Raw genomic sequence first — 13,421 nt, 5'->3', positions numbered from 1 at the left:
GGTCTCCATCCATCTTTTCTGACAATCGCCTCCTCACTGCTTTACCAAGCATATTATAGACTTATAATAATAAGAACCTATTATTCATGTTCATTCAATCCTTAGTCACTCAACACATTTATGTTCTTTCTGGGCAAATCGGAACTCGTCTAGTCCGTCAGTCAGTCAAATAACTTTATTCGATTCAAGTGAATAATAAAAGTTTGCAGAAAGATCATATAAAAATACATAAAATGGAGTGCACAGAAGTTGATTCTGGATTAAACAGGTTCAAATAAAATAATTCACAGTTCATAACGTTTCCTAATTAAAAATACAGCTTTAATAAAGCTAAGCACAGAGCTGCAGATAATGACAGTAGATAGCGACCTCAGATAATTAAAACCCTCATTATAAGAACACGGACGAATATCTCTTTGGATAGGTTTAATAAAGCGGGCCCTTGAATCTTTATAAAGTGTGCAAAAAAGCATGAGGTGCATTGTGCTCTGCTTGGCTACAATATTACACGGACAGGGGGTCAGTCTCTCACACCATCCCCCCTGTTTTGGAAAAGCCACAAGAAAATGCAATGTGCTTAAACGAAGTCTGGTCATTAGGAAGCGTGAGTGGACCTGGGTAGTGAATGACAGATAAAATTGTTGCTGATTTTAAAGTGCACGATCCGCTATATTATTGTCTTGATTTGACAAACTTAAAAATGTATAATAAGCATTTTTAATAACCATCTTCACATTAAGTTGAATAGATTCTGGATTTCGGTAAAGATCTTCAAGGCCCATCTTACAAAAGGTTTCTTTCACATAACGAAGCCATGGAATCGCCATTGCGTTATCAAGATTCATACAGTCCCTTAGAATGCCTCTTGAGAATAATAAGTCTTCTGAGGTCCAGATTTCCCCCCATAAAAGCAAGGGGGCGATATTGATTCTGTCAGTCACATATTCTAGGCCCACCTCCGAATGACAACATGAGGTAGGAGAACTACCTGGGATAAGTAAGAGACGTTTTAAAAATGTGTTTTCTAAGATTTGAATCTGTGTACTTTTGTAATATCCCCATACTCCTGCCCCATAGGTGGCCACTGAGAGACATTTAGATTTGTAAAATATTTTCAATTCAGCTACCGGCTTGTGCCCTAGTTTACTGGCAAAACGAAAGAGCCCCTCTATAGTTCTATTAGTTTGTTGAAGCCTCATCATGATCAAATTGTCCCAGCTCAATTTATTATTAAAAAGATTCCCCAGATAAGTAAAAGTTGGCACTTTATTAATAATTATATCATTTACTGTATATTTGCGACATTTAGTTTTGTTTGGACCTCAGGTCATAATAAAAGATGTACTAAAATTGACCTTAAGGTCCAGTCCTGTCATAAATTCACTAAAGGCAGTCAGACATTTTTGTAAACTGTTCGCTGTTAAGGTCATCAGGACAGTATCGTCCGCATAGGACAGTAAAGGTACCCTTTTACCTGCAATCATTGGAAAATCCTATTGTTGTTGAAGCAGGAAATGCTCTAAGCCATTAGTATAAACCAGGAATAGAAAAGGGGCCAATATACAACCCTGGCGCACTCCCTCAGTTGAAGCAATTAAGTTAGTCTTTTCTCCCCCTGGGCCATGCCGGATAGCTACAGTGGTAGAAGCATGTAATCTGCGCAACAGAGTAACAAGAGGTTCCTCAAAACCCAGGGCATCCATTAGTGACCACAGTTTACCACGACAAACTGTATCGAAGGCGCTGGACAAGTCCATGAAGGCCAAATGGATCGATGCACCCCAGGCCTTCATGTACTTGCCCATAACCAACGACAGATTGAGGCACTGCTCGGTAGTTCCCCTTCCCTTCCTGAAACCAAATTGGGAGTTCACTATAAGCCCAGAAGTATTGGCCCATGACTCCAGGCGTGCAAGGATTAATCCGCCCCAGCAGCTTGCATGATGCATCTATTAAAGAAATAGGTCTATAGCATGTGGGGTCACTTCTGTTTCCCTTTCCTGCTTTAAAAACGTTGAGTAACAGCGGAGCCCAAATTTGTAAGTTACTTTTGAAAAGGTCCAAGGGCATGCCGTCTGGACCTGAGGCTTTTAGGTAAATACCCTTTCTCAATGCCTCCTCAACCTCCTCCAGTGAAAGTGATGTGCTAAACTGTTGTGCAGTTTCTATATTAATACTTATTTCCTCCTCACATTTGCCTAATAGGACACACTTTGGATTGAATATTTTAGCAAAATGGGTCTCCCAGGCCACTACCGTTATGTTAGTATCCATGGCCCTTGACTCATTAGTGAAGAGTGGGCGGTTTATCACCTCCCAGAAACCCCTGGAGTCCTTCAAGGCACTTGCTCTTTCAAGGTCATCCCAAGCCTGCCTTCTCAGTTCGTCCTTTCTCTGTTCAATTACCTTTTTATAGTTCTGCCTGGCTTCCCTTATTGCATCCCTATCCCGGGGGACTACATGGAGAGCCTTCTTCAGTTCTTTTTGCGCGGCGGAACACTCTGTATTAAACCCTTTCTTATTGATTTGTGCAAGATTTTGGCCACATCATCACAAATTGTTTCAACATTTTGTATTATTACATCTGGCTGTGATGTTCCGGTTAGGCAGGTCATTACTGTTTGATTCATTTTAATAATAGACTCCTCAAAAGCCTTATGATTAATCGTGTCCCATTTTAGCCTTATCCTACGATTATGATTGTATTTTATTGGACATTCAGAAACCTTACCCTTTTGCGCCACAATACACAAAGAAACAGTAAGAGGATTATGGTCACTAGCAGGGTTAGGATCAACTGCAAAATTTTCGACAAGGTGTGAGTACCTACTAGAAATCAACATAAAATCAATTGTGCTTGCATGCGCCCCCTCCCCCTGAAATGTTGGATATTGCACCGGTGGGGTACCAACCAAAGTATCAATCATACATAAGTTGTTCACTACAATCATAGAATTTAACGCATCACACTGTATGGTATATTTAAAATGCATCAAGGGTTGATTGTCAATATCTACTAGCCCACAAACCTTGCTCCCATTATGCCGGCATAGGGTGCAGTTGAAGTCTCCTACCCGGATAATACACAAGGGGGAAATCCTCCCTGCTACCTTAACAATCTCCAGGTCAAGTGAGTTAATAACCCCCGAATTCTGTGTATCGAAAATGTTATGGTAAGACAGACTTAAGACAGACGTAAGACAGACTTGAGACGAACTTGAGACAAACTTGAGACCAACTTGAGACCAACTTGAGACCAACTTGAGACAGACTTGAGACAGACTTGAGACAGACTTGAGACAGACTTGAGACAGACTTGAGACAGACTTGAGACAGACTTGAGACAGACTTGAGACAGACTTGAGACAGACTTGAGACAGACTTGAGACAGACTTGAGACAGACTTGAGACAGACTTGAGACAGACTTGAGACAGACTTGAGACTGACTTGAGACTGACTTGAGACTGACTTGAGACTGACTTGAGACTGACTTGAGACTGACTTGAGACAGACTTGAGACAGACTTGAGACAGACTTGAGACAGACTTGAGACAGACTTGAGACAGACTTGAGACAGACGTAGGACAGACTTGAGACAGACTTGAGACAGACTTGAGACAGACTTGAGACAGACTTGAGACAGACGTAGGACAGACTTAAGACAAAATCCTAACTTTACTACTACTAAATGCCTTCTGTGAATACCAAAAGTAGTCAGTTTAGGATTTTGTCTTAAGTTAGTTCTGTGAATCGGGCCCACTATGTCTCCGAGACCACTTAATGGCTCGAAGCGATTTTCATGAAATCAAGGTGGAAACAGCAGGTACTGTTTTGTCCTTTGTGAACTGTTCTCTTCCGCTAAGTAGGGTTGAAATCTAGGTGGTCGATAAAAGATGCCTAGTGGTAATATGTATTAAACCCTTTCTTATTGATTTGTGCAAGATTTTGGCCACGTCATCACAAATTGTTTCAACATTTTGTATTATTACATCTGGCTGTGATGTTCCGGTTAGGCAGGTCATTACTTGTGTTTGATTCATTTTAATAATAGACTCCTCAAAAGCCTTATGATTAATCGTGTCCCATTTTAGCCTTATCCTACGATTATGATTGTATTTTATTGGACATTCAGAAACCTTACCCTTTTGCGCCACAATACACAAAGAAACAGTAAGAGGATTATGGTCACTAGCAGGGTTAGGATCAACTGCAAAATTTTCGACAAGGTGTGAGTACCTACTAGAAATCAACATAAAATCGATTGTGCTTGCATGCGCCCCCCCCCCCTTCCCCTGAAATGTTGGATATTGCACCTGTGGGGTACCAACCAAAGTATCAATCATACATAAGTTTTTCACTACAATAATAGAATTTAACGCATCACCCTGTATGGTATATTTAAAATGCATCAAGGGTTGATTGTCAATATCTACTAGCCCACAAACCTTGCTCCCATTATGCCGGCATAGGGTGCAGTTGAAGTCTCCTACCCAGATAATACAGAAGGGGGAAATCCTCCCTGCTACCTTAACAATCTCCAGGTCAAGTGAGTTAATAACCCCCGAATTCTGTGTATCGAAAATGTTATGGTAAGACAGACTTAAGACAGACGTAAGACAGACGTAAGACAGACTTGAGATGAACTTGAGACGAACTTGAGACGAACTTGAGACAAACTTGAGACAAACTTGAGACAAACTTGAGACCAACTTGAGACAGACTTGAGACGAACTTGAGACGAACTTGAGACGAACTTGAGACAGACTTGAGACAGACTTGAGACAGACTTGAGACAGACTTGAGACAGACTTGAGACAGACTTGAGACAGACTTGAGACAGACTTGAGACAGACTTGAGACAGACTTGAGACAGACTTGAGACAGACTTGAGACAGACTTGAGACAGACTTGAGACAGACTTGAGACAGACTTGAGACAGACTTGAGACAGACTTGAGACAGACTTGAGACAGACTTGAGACAGACTTGAGACAGACGTAGGACAGACTTGAGACAGACGTAGGACAGACTTGAGACAGACTTGAGACAGACGTAGGACAGACTTGAGACAGACGTAGGACAGACTTAAGACAAAATCCTAACTTTACTACTACTAAATGCCTTCTGTGAATATCAAAAGTAGTAAGTTTAGGATTTTGTCTTAAGTTAGTTCTGTGAATCGGGCCCACTATGTCTCCGAGACCACTTAATGGCTCGAAGCGATTTTCATGAAATCAAGGTGGAAACAGCAGGTACTGTTTTGTCCTTAGTGAACTGTTCTCTTCCGCTAAGTAGGGTTGAAATCTAGGTGGTCGATAAAAGATGCCTAGTGGTAATATGGAAATCCTTGCCTCGTTTATGGGTTGATCAACCATCCTGTCTAGTATAGAACTTACTAGGCCTGGCGGTCTGAAGGTCAACACTATGCAATCCTCTGCCAATGTCTTATTACTTGACCCTACCCACCTAACCCTACGCGCCATCTTAAATTCAGAAAATAGAGTTTTATTATTTATGCCTGTCTTTGTATTTACTAAATGCAGGGACTTCTTTTCAAAGATTGCCAATCTTCCCTATCACCAGGCAATAATGGTGGAACATTAGCTAGGACAACAATATAGGGTGTTGTTTCAGGGGGCAGATGTAGATTCAAGTTTATATCACTGGAACATGAGTGACCCAAATGGGGATTTGCTAGGGTACCTACGCTTTGGGACCTTTCACTATTATTATTAGGAACTCTATATACTTGCTCGATATTTAGGGGATTTAGAGACTGGCAATCGTTTCGGAGGAAACCTTCAGTCTGAGGCAAAGACACAATAGTTTGCGGGCAGTTGTCTTCCAAACTTCCTTGATGAGACCATTCCTGTGTAGTAGTTTTCTTTAAAGGCTCTGGGTTATTAACACCCTCTCTAGTGTTTCCTCCCATGGATATATTTGGCCTAGGCCTATGCTCCTCAGGCAGTACAGAGACACTAGGGGGATCTTTTTCTAGGCATAATAGCCTGCTCTTGATGTCAATCCAATTTTTGAAAGATAGGGTTTAAGTGTGCAGCAATTACTGTTTCCTGTTTATCCCAGAAACCCTCCTCCAAATTATAAGTCAGGGTCTGCTTAGGTACAATTTCTGCTGGAGCTATATCTTGATTTGTTGCAGGTGCAATATCCCTATCCAGTTGCTCCCCCTTTCCTCCCTGTGATTTAGATGTAAGTTGGCTATATTTATGTAACTTAATTGCTGCCTGCCCTTTCCTTTTCTTTGGTGGGGGTGCAGAACTGCATCCACCCTTTGTTTTGGATGTCTGGGCCCTCGTGACTACGTTAGGCTTAACCGTGGTAGCCTGGTAATCAGATATCCCTTGACCATTAGCAGGCTCAGCGGGCGGGGAGTTTGTCCTATTACTTCGTAGTGGTCCATTTGCCAAGGTCGTTTGTGCACTTAAAGTACTGGGGGTACCGGGGGTATGGATATGGGTTTGCCGACTAGGTAACAGTCTGCGCTCAGTTAGTTCAATTTCATGCAGGAGCGCAGATTCAGCCCTAGTTAAAAAAGCGTCAAGTGTGCCTACTACACCTTGGCCAACCTTAGATTTTGCCATGTTAAAAGCCCTACTTGACAACACAAACTGATAGCCACCAAATTCATTTATAGACAAGATCTTCAATAATCAGGGTTAGAAAACACAACTATCGATTTCAAACTATAAAAAGAGCATATCTAACCTTACCTCAAACGGCCCCTCAACAACCCGATGCCTTATAGGCTCAGTTCAGGTCCAAATTGAAAAATGTCCTTATGCTTTGCCAGTCCAGATCTGTTGATGTTAATGACCTGGCCCAGCCCAGCCTCCTCCGGCCTCTGGCTCCGGCCTCGGGGAGCCCGCAGTTGCCTTTATGCGCCTCCTGGCGCTGACTGCTCGCGGTAAGCGCCCCTGGCGCTATGGATGACCGGGGCTGTAGTCTTTGGCCGCCTGTAAAGTGATAATGATAGTGTGCTTGAAGGTGCTGGGGCTTGCTCTGGTCCTCAGGACCTCAAAGTGCTGCTGTTTGTGAAGGAACAAGGTATAAAAAAAAAAAAAAGAAAACGGGCTTCAGAAGCCTGTGAAGCCTGAGAAACTACAGCTCCCAGAAGTCCAAGCAGCAGTGCAGGAGAAAGCAACCAGAGGATATTGAAAATAGCCTGTAAGCCAGTTTAGGATGATATCTGGCTGGAAAAGTGGCTGTAGATGTGAGCGCCCATAGAAGACTCCTGCCTCTATGTATTGCCTCGCTCCCCCCCCCCCCCCCCCAAAATGTTCGCGGAGCTCAGCAGTCTCCTGCGTTCAGATCCGTTAGAGTCCGCGTCTGACGTCCGTTCCGGCCCTGCATCGGCAACAATATGCTATTCTTCCACGTCTTCTGCTCAGAGGTAGGGCAGTTCGCAGTAGTTCTTGTATTGGTAACTCTGGTCTACCTCTAGAGCTGCTCCAAATAAGCGATCCTTCTCCCCCCTCAGACACCGCCTTTGGGAATTATTTTCAATGCGTTTGCAGACGGACATGTAAATCCCCCCGTAGGCGTCCTTTTGTAGGAGGTAACCCCACGTGTCGCTTCAAAAATGAGTAGTCCGTCTATAGAGAGCCAACCGTGCCCTCGAGTACTCGTCTAGTTTCCTTTTCTCCTGGACTTCCCTTGCGCACAACTCTATTGGCTAAGGCCATTCAACAGATGATACTCTTTGTGTAAGTGGAAAGTGGTCTTGCAGTGTGGGTCCTTTTGCTACTAACACATCTTAGCTTAACTGCCACTGCGGGGGATTTATATTTCTCAGGAGCACTGTGTAGTGGAAAACCCTGGCAAGTGTGGCTCTCGCTCAATGTGGGATGGGCTGTAGTGTGTGAAAGCGAAACAAATATGGCTGTGCAAGAGCATCCCCAACGGGGACTGTGGATGTCCTTTATGATTGGCAAAATCACCCAACAATCTCCCTAACATTTGTAGAATCTGCTCGGCCGCAAAACATTATTTCAAGTTGTAACATCGTGTTACGGTGTCAGCAGTCTCGCCCAAAGGGAGAGTTGTCTGTTTGGCTGCTGAAGACGAGTCTTCTTAACTAATTCAGGTTTACTTGACTGTGACAGAGGATTCTTGGATGTAGCAGTTTCCTTTGTCTCCTACAAGATCCACTGACCTCTGGCGAGTTCCCACATCATTTATGGTTTCCATGACTATGAGGTTGCCTGACATTCAGGGATTATAATACATGTCTGTGACCAGATGAGGTCTCCCTAGTTCTGCTTCCCGCTGCCCTCTGACTTGATACTCCTTTGTGGTCAATGGGTCATACGTGTGAACCGCCTCGTAGAGTGCATTATATTTGATATACCCATCTTCTCTCTGGCAGGGGCTTCGACAACTGAACATGGATGTCAACGGCACTGTAGACAGAGTGCTGGCCCTGGAGCGGGGCATAGCAACTCTGAGGAAACAGACTGGAGAAGTGGAGGGAGAACTGGAGAGTAAATCCCGGGAGGCTGAAGGGGACACCGCACTTGTGCAGACAGTAAGTTTTGTGGCAGCTGTACTTTTTCATTCTGTCGATTTTCACCATTCTTTTCCTTCATCATTTGAAAATTATTTTCTTGTTTAAATCACTGGCCTAATTCTGTCTGGCTTCTCCTTCAGACCATGCAAGCAGCTCAGGGTTGCCAGGTTCGCTCCCGCAATGCCAACACTGCTGTTGAGGAGACACTTGGCATACTGGAAAGTGTCCTAAAGCTGATGGGTAAGCATCAAGGGGGTAGTGACGATGGGAGCTCAGTGTGAGTTTGATGGTGCAAAGCATGGTTTGCAATGACAATACTGCCATTGAGTAAACACTTGGCATATGGTAAAGTGTCCTAAAGCTGATGCATGAAGGACAAGTGGGAAGGGGTGACAAGAGGTGGATAACGCAAAGCTTAGCTTGCAATCAATGGTACCTAGTTTTGATTTTTATCATTGGCCAAGGCTATAAAATTATGCCTACTGAAGATTTAACAAGCACATATTCATGCCCAAACATAAGCAAACACAACTGGTGCCCATAGAGAGCGACAAATCAGAAATGTGAACATTTTAGGAATTTCCATGTGCTAAATGCTGCATACCTGTGTTTTGACACATCCCCATGATTATTATTGTTAGTAAATCTGGGAATGCACCAAAAACCACAGGTGGATGCGTGGGAACACCCACGCTCCACCCATTGAATGCCTTACCAGGGCAGAATAACGCAAGCAGGCAAAATACGATGCCTTGCGTTACTCCAGATTTACTATGCCATGCACAGCACTCTGCGTAGCATAGTAAATCTTATTTAAGCGCTTGCGTTTCCCTTGTGTCACCTTCTGATACCCATGGGCAATGCAAGGCCTTAGTTTATCTGGGCCTATTTTTGTAGTAGCGTAACTTGTAGAAATATGGCACGTAGAAACAAAGATTGCAGAAATAATGCATGTATTAATAGAGCTGCTATAAACAAAGGTTGTTGAAAATAGCTTGTAGAACCTACACTTGCAGAAACAGTTCTTGGATAAAATAGCATTCAGAAACGGAGCTTGCAAAAATAAAGCTAGTAAAAATAGCTTGTAGAAACTCAGGGCCCTATTTATCAAGGGGTTGCATCGGTTTTACAGCATTCAACATGGTACATGCGCAATGCAACCGCAAAATGCAATTTATCAAGCCACGCAAGGCCACTTTACATGGCCCTGAGTGGCTTGATTAATCAGGAGTAACGCAACGGAGTGCAGATTGCTGCTGTGTGTTGCTCTGCCCTATGAAGGCGTTCCATGAGCATTGCGTGGGTGTTCCAAAGCAAATCTCATGGATTTTGATGCATTCCCAGATTTACCATTACTGGTAGACCTGGGAATGAGCCAAAATGCTACACCTTCTCGGGCGTAACAAGAGGTAATTTCTTTATTTCTCCCTGTTAATTTATCTTTCTATGTGTGCTGCATTCTGCATCATACATAGATAGAGGAAAATGCCTCAGGGGACTGTTTTATGTGCAGGAAGGTGCTTCTTCCTGCACAAAACCAATCTTGCATGCAAAGCAGGCAACCTTACACCATGGTACAAGGATGCCTGCATTGGCGCTTGACAGCCCATTGTGCACCAGCGCTGGGAAAAGGGAGGAATGCGCCGTATTGTGCTAAATATGGCTCGTTCCTGCCCTTCTCCTTTAACACAGCGTAGCACAGCAAGGTGACTTTCTGCACTGCATTACTTCTAGATACATATGGCCCTCAGGGCTCAATTTACTAAGGATTGTGTTGGTACTGGAGTAGTGCTGCACAATTTCTGCTATCCCTGAGGCTTTTTTAATGGTTAGTAAATTGACACAAATCTTTATGTTGCTTTGTGCTATGGGAGCACCATCTCAAAACATCAGTAAGTGACACCCAAAAATACAGAACGAAAGCTTTTTGGAATACAGAATGTAGAAATAAAGTGTGCTAAATCAAAATGCGTTGGAACAAAGCTGTGATGTTCAGAAAACATAGCTTGCATGAGTGAGGCTACACTACCTGAAAATGATTACTTGTTGAGGAAACATACCGCAAGTGGTTAGAGATATGTCTCTAATACAACTAAAGCGCTAGTAATTGACAAAGTGGTGATCTTGCTTCAGCACTTAAGCGACACAGCTGTCAAAAAAAATAACTGCGAATTGCAAAACAAAGGCAGCATAAGTAGTTAAGGAAGAGTGGCTGAAGTGAAGTATCTGAAGACACTGTGGTTATGAAGATGTGGTATCTGTACAGTGTGTCCAAAAATGAGTGTACGAGGAAGTTTTGTTTCAGTAATTCAGGAAATAGGTTTGACTATAACACTAACAAATCTTTGAGGGCTCAAAAGTGATTAAGGAAACATAAACTGATTATCAGACTAACTGGCTCTTGGCTTGTAGAAAATGTAGTTTGTGTGGTTGCAGTGGTGTCTCAAACTTCGTGGACATGTAACTTGCGCCATTATTGAAATGTAAGTCGTTGCTTGCGAAACAGTTTTGTGGTTCTGGACATCTAATGCTTGTGGTTCTCTAACTTTAGATTATGTGTAACAAGGTTGTGTTATATAAAGTTAATTACATAGTAAAAGCTTTTTGGAAACCCCTCATAAGTTTGAAAAGTAACGTGACCCTGTAACAAGATGTCATCTGTCTTGATGGGGAGAAGCGTATCCTCTTTTTATCAACAGATCCTTTCCTGCTTAACAATGACCTCTTTCCTTTTCCCCATAGACCAACCCCTGGATGTGGACCAAGAGGGAGTGAGAGCACTGAACGAGAGCCTCGGTAAAGCCCGCATGCAGGTCAATGGCCGCCTGAGACCGCGCATGCTTGAGATGGAGGAGGTGGCCGGCTTGCAGCGACAGAGGATCCTGTCACTGGAAGGCAACATTGACCAGATCTTACTGGATATAGAAAATCTTGAGCTTATCAAGAAGTCCCTTCCCCCAAACTGCTACAACACACCAACCCAGGAGAGGCCCTGAGCTGTGGTGGAAAGAGTGCACAATTCTTGGACACTGAGCTCACCCATCAATATCTGCCAAAGAACAGCTACAGCACATCAATCCAGGAGAGGCCCTGAACTAAGGCAATAGGGCACCACATCTTGGGTGATAAGCTCTTTTTAAGGCACCTGCCAAGGAACTATGAGAGCACACCAACCTAGGAGAGACCCTGAACGCAGATGGGACTGTAACTAACTCCTGGACACTGAGCTCACTCGGCGGTATCTGCTCCCGAACTGGTACAAAACACTGACCCAGGTGATGCCTTCCACTGAGGCAGGAAGGCGCCAACAGCTGAACAACTCAGTGGCATCTCCCATAGGGAACTTGCTGGACCTAGGTGAAAGGGCACCACCTCCTAGACACTGAGCTCATCATAAAGTCATTGGCCAAGCTGGGGCCACCGGGAAGCCTTAATCCAGCTGGAAGGGTACAACCACCCATGGCACACACACTCCACTGGAAGGTGGCACTTCAGCACAGAACTTCTGATGACACCAAACTCCTCATGCCAGCAGAAGTAGAGCAGATACCTCCTGTGCACTTCAGTCACATGTTCACCTAAAGAAGTCCGTGTCAAGGATCCGATCCATTTCTGTATATTTTTTATGTTATTATATTAAAGTATTTTATATTTGGTTGAAATATTGTTTCAGTTTTTCATCCTTTGAAGAGAGTGAGTGGGTGTGCAAAGAAGAGTGTATCTTGAGGAGTGGAATTAGAACCTGTGACATTCAGATCTAAGGCCCAGGCTCTGTCCATCAGCTCACTGGGAGCCCCCTCTACCCATCATTCTCTGCCAGCTACAGCTACTCTTTGACCCCATTGGTCCAGAACCATCACTATTTGTAACGCTGGCATGCTATAAATGTTCACACCATAAGACAAGTACATCATCAATGACAACACTGTCGATGTCTATTAACTTTGAATTGTTAGATGATGTCACCAGTGCCATGAGATATCATTCATAGCACCCGTTAACTGAAAGTCAGCTCACAATGACACGTCCCATGTTAGATCATGCTGCCAGGCATCTATAAGAAGCTTTGTAGCCATTTAAACCCCACGTTGGTGCTGAGCACTCTCGCAGTTAGTGGAGGGTCGTCTGACTGTCTTCAAATGTCCGGGCACGTGTGGACAGTGGGACCCATGTTTAGTAGCAGTGAGGTTCCTCTTTATGGGGTTGGATCTTTCAAGCGCCTCCAACAGGCCTACAACGCTTCTGACATGGGTTCCCATCACAGAACGAGGCTGATCATTTGGAGGACAAGCGCTTACTCCACAGTCGCAGGCTGTTCAGTGTTGGGTGCTACCCTACGAACTATACAGACGCCATCAACAGCAAAGTTGTGTTATAACAGTCGATGCTCAAAGTTGAAGACTATTTGCACGGCGGCTGCATCTAGCCTTACGCTCAACACATCATCCATACTTGTGTGCAGCGCCAATTCTACTCTGCCTCCCACAACGGCCAAGCCACTACCAATACCCCTTACAACACACCTCATGGATGCTACAAGCCATACAACCCACGGGTGCTGATACAAATCGGAGCACTTCATGACCTTTTCTAGGTTTCGAAGCACTATGTGGATGATACTTATGGAAAAGCTACATATTCAAGAACCCAAAAGCACTTCGAGCCTCGTAAGGAATATGGAGAGGTTTGATATAAATACTAACACAATTCAATCTGCTTTGGGTTTCCTCATGCTGGACGCTCTTTGTGGTATCTCTTGCAATGCTTATTATATTCCAACCACAGATGATGTCTCTAATTCCATAAAAGATATTTTGTAATCCACGTACCCTCTCCTAAATGCCATCCCTTATGTCTTAGAAACTCGACCTAAGGAACAATCCTGTCTCATACA

The 13,421-nt window shown here is 43.7% G+C and overlaps 1 protein-coding gene across 1 annotated transcript in view; it reads left to right on the top strand.

Moving 5' to 3' along the window:
• The window catches only part of LAMC2 (laminin subunit gamma 2), a 95,594-nt gene extending 83,405 nt beyond the window's left edge, over positions 1 to 12,189 (top strand). Inside the window, exons 21-23 of the mRNA XM_085601730.1 lie at positions 8,387 to 8,545; positions 8,668 to 8,767; positions 11,270 to 12,189. Of these exons, the coding sequence (XP_085457856.1) occupies positions 8,387 to 8,545; positions 8,668 to 8,767; positions 11,270 to 11,523 (513 nt within the window). The 3' untranslated portion in view covers positions 11,524 to 12,189. The remainder of the gene's footprint in view (positions 1 to 8,386; positions 8,546 to 8,667; positions 8,768 to 11,269) is intronic.
• Positions 12,190 to 13,421: the final 1,232 nt, after the last annotated feature.

Source organism: Triturus cristatus, chromosome 4_2 (genome assembly GCF_964204655.1).
Source record: "Triturus cristatus chromosome 4_2, aTriCri1.1, whole genome shotgun sequence".
NCBI classification, from domain to species: domain Eukaryota; kingdom Metazoa; phylum Chordata; class Amphibia; order Caudata; family Salamandridae; genus Triturus; species Triturus cristatus.
This window is presented reverse-complemented; position numbering and strand designations above follow the sequence as displayed.